Source organism: Aplidium turbinatum, chromosome 4 (assembly GCF_918807975.1).
Source record: "Aplidium turbinatum chromosome 4, kaAplTurb1.1, whole genome shotgun sequence".
In the NCBI taxonomy this organism is placed as follows: Eukaryota; Metazoa; Chordata; class Ascidiacea; order Aplousobranchia; family Polyclinidae; genus Aplidium; species Aplidium turbinatum.
In genome coordinates this window covers 30,810,262-30,817,446 of record NC_137475.1, presented here as the reverse complement: position 1 = coordinate 30,817,446, position 7,185 = coordinate 30,810,262, and the positions used below count along the sequence as shown (strand labels likewise).

Below are 7,185 nucleotides of genomic sequence, written 5' to 3'. Positions count from 1 at the left end.
AAACGTAAAATTGAGTACCCAAGTCTTCCATCAGCTATAGCCTACCTCCAGTGCCTCATTCAGCTGAAATCCCAGTTCCAGTTTTCGTTCAAACACCTATGCTCGAAGATTTGGATCATGATGAATGTTTTAGTGATGACAAGCCTAATGATGAAGATTTTGCAATTGAAGATGATTCAGAACGTGTAGTATTCCATCAACATGAGTTGAATGATTTAGCACGAGATTTGGGACTAGGAAAAAAAGCTTCGGAACTCTTAGCATCCAGACTAAATGAAAAAAATTTACTTGGGAAAGGAGCGAAGGTATCACTTTCGATCGAAAAAAAGTGCGTTTTTACCGTACTTTCGAAGTGATAGTAGCTTTGTGGCCGAGATCTGACCTTAAACCTGGTGATCCTAATATTCTAAATGAGCCACTTGTTGACAGAGAGAAAATTATTTTCCCACCTCTGCATATAAAGCTCGGCCTGACAAAGCAATTCGTTAAAGCATGGTCAACCGAAAGTAGCTGTTTCAATTACCTCGTTTTGGCTTTTCCTGGCCTGTCAATACAAAAAATTAAGGCTGGTGTAGCCTATTTAATTGTCCACAAATTTGGAAACTCATCAAAGATGAACATTTCAGTGGTTCAATGTCAGAATTGGAAGAAAATGCGTGGTTATCATTTAAAAACTTTGTCAAGGGATTTCTTGGGAACACTCGGGCAGAGAATTATATCTAAATTGTTCAGAAGCTATTCGAAAGCTACAAAGAACTCGGCTGCAACATGAGCATCAAGATGCATTTTTTGCATAGCCGTCTTGCTAATTTCCCGGAAAACCTTGGTGCGGTCAGCGATGAGCAAGGAGAAAGATTCCACCAAGATTTGAAGGTGATGGTAGAAAGATATCAGGGAAGATTGGATTTAGATATGCTGGCTGACTATTGCTGGAGTAATAAGCGAGACTGTTCATAGCTTCAACATTCCAGGAAAAGCTACAAGTGTAAATTTTTGCCTTAAAACTCGCACTTTATTTGTCCTGCAGAAGCAATATCCGTTTTAAGGAACAGAATATAGCTGTATGAATGTTTATTTGAAAACCATGGAGTTACTTTCGGTTGCTTGTAGTTCTTAAAACGTTTTATACAATAAACGCAGATCTCTTAAATGTTGTACTTTTCTGGGTTATGAGACAAAGTGGTGGGTGCCTAGCTCAAAAACTTGACGTGATAGAGAAAAACCGATGTCATTTTTGGATTCAGCGCCCAAAAGTTAGTCAAAAACAATTGTAAGATCAAAGTCAACAAAAATTGTGTTCCCTTGTGATAATCTATATCGCACGTTTAGAGGAATTCATCAGTACGATTTTACATAATTCAAGAGTTTGCCGCAATAATCAGGAATGCTTTGTGTCTTATTCAAAGTATTCTTCATCTCATAAATAACAAAGTGCCATGAAACATCAAAATGACGTAGAATAGCTGTAAAGTTTATAAGTTTTGCGCAAAGAAATTAAAATGAGCCAGGATACTTTGTTTTCTGTCCGATATAAACTCACCTATATTTGTCTAAATAGGTTGAATGACAGTAAATTGGCATAATTTGACTGTTACAACCGATTACACAAATATGTGAAACGTATAATGATTTTTAGTAATGATGGGACCGCTTGAAGTACCTCTCATTCTTCATTGTAAGGACGCTGTGAACTCATAACGAAAATCAATGACCTAGAATTCATTACACCGTGGTGCTGACAAAACACGATATGTATGTAGCATGACAGGTGTTATATTATATTGTATCGACGCTCTACGAGATAAATACAAGTGAATATACTTGCAAGAATCTAGGGTACGATAAGGCGTTATGAAATCAATAATCGAGCAATTTTGTTATGAATATGGGAATACAACATGCATCAAAAAGAATCAAATCAAAAATAAATCTATTGCTGTCAAACGTCGTCGTAATCACCGAATTGACATAGTTTGTTTGTTGGCCGGCCAGCGAAATTTTTTTTCCCACGAGATTTCTGTCTCATTGATTTTAGTCACTTTAAAAGTAAGATTTTCCGAAAGTGTTTGAGAGATTGGTTGATTCAGATTGCGAAATAACTATTTGCCAATAAAATTCTGCAATGATAATAAAATATAAGCTTTCCCTAACCCTACTTTTTTGAAAAGCTCTTGTGCACCGCAAAAATTAATTTAAAGAAAAAAAAAGTTTGACTTCGACGGGCGTCGAACCCTCGTTCTCACGATTACTAGGCAGAGGATGATACCACTGAACCAACCGTGCCAACGAGAGAATGTTGCATTCACACGGTTTTAATACAAACTTTTACCAAAATATGTAAATGAGACAGAAATCTCGTGGGAAAAAATACTTCGCGGCCGGCCAAGCGTAACTAATCAGGCGACAATACGTCTTCACAGTTCAGTTGAGTTTTGTTTTTATTTCTGACCATCACAGCGAAAAAGAGGTCTAGAAAAAGGCAAATGACGCGAGAGTGGGAAAAACGAAAGATTTGTTTCTTTATTATAAAAATCAGGCAGCTTTCAAATTTGACCCGCGTTCGTAAACACGTTTATTAACAAACTTTAATAATATGTATTACAAACATGTTAATATCATTCAACGCTCAAAGGCCTTGCGATTGTTTTTCCAGCGGTAAAAGATTCTAGTTCATAACTGAAAGAAGTTATAAGCGGTTAAACTTTAAGGCACTTTGTGCCCCTGCCCAGAAAAACATCGTCTCAAAAAGCCCAGATATGAAAGAGTTAATACAAACTTTTACCAAAATATGTAAATGAGACTGAAATCTTGTGGGAAAAAAAATTTCGCCCCCGGTCTCCCCTACAACCCCCTCTTTAGCACGCGTGTGACGTCACGATATTGACAATGATGCTTTCAGTCTTTTTATGCTTGAGAATGATACTTTCAGTCTAAAAAAAGCTGCCTAATTTTAAACAAAACTGCATTAAAAGAGCGAGTTTTTCTAATACCAAACATTCAAACATCTCAGCCAGGAATTAGCAACAAGAAAACATAGAGACTTAGCTTTATTTCCGAAATATGACGAAGAAAACATGATCTTATCCTTTTGCTATGCCACCGGACAGCACCATCTCACAGTAATATTCATACCCACATTTTTGTTAAAAATGCTCTCAGAATGCACCAAATTCAAAGTAATTTTTCAAAATTTTCTGGGGGAGGCCCCCCAGACCCCCGCCGCTAGGTCGTCAACCCCCCCTTTCTAAATTCCTGGCTAAGCTACTGCCTGTGATATTTTTTTTTTACCCCCAAAATTGGTTTTTCATCGAGCCGTGGCCCCCAACGCCCCAGCAGTGAAACTCCGGATGTGGGTTTCTGAACATCCCACAGTAAGTAAGTTTGATGAAACACTCAAACCTTTTGTACCTTATGATGATGTTACAATACATCATAGGCTCCCGGATTATCAGGTTTTTCGCATTATGATGATTTTCCATCATTATTTGCAGATCTACGTTTCAAATTTTCTTACCGTTATGACATCACGAAGTACTTTCTTAGATCACAGAAATGCTTTCACTAATATTTATTTTTCTACTTGCCTTGCAGTCTTCGAACGGTTGAAGACCTCTAGAAGTAAAATCAAAAAAACTGGCCCAGGAATTGAGATGCATTTGAATTGCCTCATCTTCTTGGTTTTGTGTATTTTTAATAAGAAATCAAACTGTGTCCAATGGTTCGAGTAAGTTTCTCAACAGGCTATCTAATTTGTAAAATGTGATGCTTTGAGTTTGCTGTGCTAAGAATGCAAAGAAGCATCAATATCGGCCAACTTTTTTTATTTCATTATATAGGCCTAGTTATTGTATTATTCATTGCATCAAATTCAGTTACCATTTTGTCATAGCCTCTACAACCTGTTTCACCTTTTACTGGAGATCATCAGATCAGCCTTATTCAATTAGAATAATCTCATTATTTATAGGCCTAATATTGTTACGCACTGATGTAGGGTTGAAACGTAAATTGCTCGACAACTATTCCTTTTTGCTTAAAAATTTTGAAGTAGTATTTCCTATCAACACGCAAAGTTTCAGTTCAATAACGTATTTTTGTCAAGATTGATTAAGAATTTTTGATTAAAACTTTTTTTAGTTGTTTCAAACAACACAATTCCATTTCGACTCAAAATTTGTTAGTTTGGTATCGTTTTAAAAAAACAAAAATTTTGAGACTAAACTTGAAATTATTATTTAGGTTTCTGGGACTCTAAATCTTCAGCATAGAAAAATTTCAAAAGAATTTTAAGTAAATTTTATATCAATATTTTGTATTTAGTTTCGCTTAACCCAGTGGTTTTCAACGTTTTTTTCTTTCGTGGATCATTTTCGTTGCATAAAAATTCTTGTGGCCCATTACCTGATGTGATTACACAGAAAAAAAAAGCAAAATAGGTCTAAAAACACACAAACAGCAGAAAATATTTCAAAACAGATTATATTCAACCGTGCATCAATGAGATGTGTGCTCCTAAACATTAGACCAACTTGTAACAGTCGTTCTCAACATTTACGCCGTTTTTGTTCTTTAAAAGCCTCAAGTAATGTCAATTCCTTTCCACAATAATTGAGAAAAAGAATCCGAAAAGCAGATCTGCAGACGTTTCAGTAGGCTACCACTTTCAGTTAGGGCAGGGTTACTCAACTATCGTTAAGAAAGGTCCAGCTTGACAAGTTGAATATTTTTAGCGATCCGATGAATAACTTTTTAGGTAAATTTTTTTAGTAAAATGTAACACCACTTGGATTACTGAGAAAGTGTTGGGGAGTCTGGGGGCGAAGCCCCCCAGAAACTAAAATAATCACAGTAGAAATCGTGTCCTCCCAGTAGAAACCTGTTTAAAAAAGCCCTGAAACGTGGCAATGAGGTTATTTTTCCAAAAGCTTAAGGTCCACCATCAACACCCAGAAGGTCCGGATTCGGACCGCGGTCCGCCAGTTGAATAGCCCTGATTTAGGCCATGACTTGATTGTAATTAGTAGTCTATTACATTCTAAAGTGTTGATTTAACGTTGATCTTAAACTGTGTGCTCAGTCATAAATAAATTAGGCTAACCATGTCAATAGATTAATTTAAATACAATTATATTTCATTTACATTCCTTCTCAATTCCTTTCAACACGATTATTTCTTCCTTCAAGCTAAAAATTATGGAGCCAAGTGGCTCCCTACGAGAACCACATTGTTGTAGTTGCTTAAAATCAACATCCGTATACTATTCAACAGACGGCATTGATCACCCCACGCCATCAAAATTATTACTTCAATAATAATTAGAATGAAAATTATCATTTTGCATCAAATTACAGCAGCATTATTCATTTAAATCAGTCTGTGGCCCAGCTCAATTTTTTTCCATGGCCCATTAGTGAGCCATGGCCCACCGGTTGAGAACCGCGGGTTTAACTGAAAAAATTATTTCGAACAACCCTACTGTTTTGTCGAAACAAAAACAAATTTTATTTAACAAAAGAAATGAAACAATACCTTGATTTCTTTTTTCGGAAAATTGTCAAAAAAACTTCTGTTGAACAACAGTGAAAACGAAAAACTCGAAATTATTTAAACAAAAACGTGGCCTAACCTTAGTTCCACGTAGCTTAATATAAATGTTAGGGTGCTTTCTTTTTGGAAATTCTTATGCGTTTCACTTTATTCTCATGCCTTTTATTCCAGAATGAAAGTAAAATTAAATTGCCTGTATTTTGAAATGAAGTAAACGAAACCAGGACAAATAATTTTGCGTTTTGACTATAATTCGTTTTTATAAAAACTTGTTCAAACCGGACAGGAAATCATCGTCGTTTGAAAAAAAGCACTGATTTGCTTTCCAAGAAAGACCCATTCTGAGTAGTTGAAACCAAACCTGTTTGATGACACGGAAAAGCATGAATTCTGACATTTGATATTTGACTTTTTTAAACTTTAGTGGGCTCATTTACATCGTTGCCAACAGCTATCAGTTTTCTCATAATTATAGAAAATACATTGATAGTGTTGTTTTTTAGTCTTTTTACTATAGGCTACAAGGTTTTTAGCAATTGTCCTTTTGTCATTGCTGCTTTCTCCTTATTCGTGGAATTTTTTTGTGTTTCTTATCATGCATCAACTGTAGGCCTTAGTTGCGATTTTCTGTAACTACGAAATAGAATGTCAATGGTAGGCCTACAGTAGCTTTATGTTTAAAGTTTTTTAAATTACGCGACCACAAATAATTGAAACGATGCAGGCAGCCATTGAACATCTTAAACAATTTTTTTAATGCCCAATAAAGTCGACAAATAAATGTAAACACAACTTTTCAATTTGCAAGTGTTTGTTTAGAACCCACGATGAGACAATGTCAATTTATTCAAAAGGAATTGATCTGGTTAATGCGGTGATGCAAAAGGTTAATTACTTTACAAACTCTTCTTCTACTCGTAACCATTGCTGGAGAAGAATGGCTTTGGCAGAATCTAATGCTGGCATGGATCCTGGGTATAGAGCGGAAGATGGTGTTTGGCAAGTAAGAAATAAGATACCGTAAATTGATTTTTTTTAATTTCTCTATACCCACAACTGCAATTTTCAACTTAGGCTAATATAAGCTTACACCATAAGCTATAGAACATGTCATCGAAGAAATAAATATGAACAAACTTGATCCAAAAGTTGATAGTTGTTCCTCTTTCCCTAGCTCTGAGATTTCAGGGGATACATAAGTCTAGTTTGTCAAAGTTGCTATTTAGTTGATTTTGGTACACAAATCTGAGTTGCCTAAGATGTTTAATTACTACTCCGGCAATTGCAAATTGTCAGGATTCTTTCTATCTCTTAGCAGGAAAGATACTTGGGAAAAATTGATGACGTAGTTTATTGGGATGTCAAAATAAAACAGTCAAGTAAATGATCGAAAAGTTCTTCTTGTGAGATAATCAATGAAAATTCTCGATGGACTTTAACGAATGGTTCAGCATTTGCAACAAATAATCAAAATAACTGTACACCAACACCTGGAACTCTTATAATCAACTTCAGCGTACTTTACTCACAACTTCTCATACAACTCTAATCTCGATCACAACTTCTAAAAGCACCAACTCTTTTATAACTCATTGTTCTGGTCATGTTTTACTAACCCCTAATCATCTTTGTGGCGT

At 35.6% G+C, this 7,185-nt stretch overlaps 1 protein-coding gene across 1 annotated transcript in view; it reads left to right on the top strand.

The window, feature by feature from the left end:
* Positions 1 to 3,606: 3,606 nt before the first annotated feature.
* The window catches only part of LOC145768726 (uncharacterized), a 66,218-nt gene continuing 62,639 nt past the window's right edge, over positions 3,607 to 7,185 (top strand). The window contains exons 1-2 of the mRNA XM_082580303.1: positions 3,607 to 3,724; positions 6,368 to 6,551. Of these exons, the coding sequence (XP_082436429.1) occupies positions 3,651 to 3,724; positions 6,368 to 6,551 (258 nt within the window). The 5' untranslated portion in view covers positions 3,607 to 3,650. The remainder of the gene's footprint in view (positions 3,725 to 6,367; positions 6,552 to 7,185) is intronic.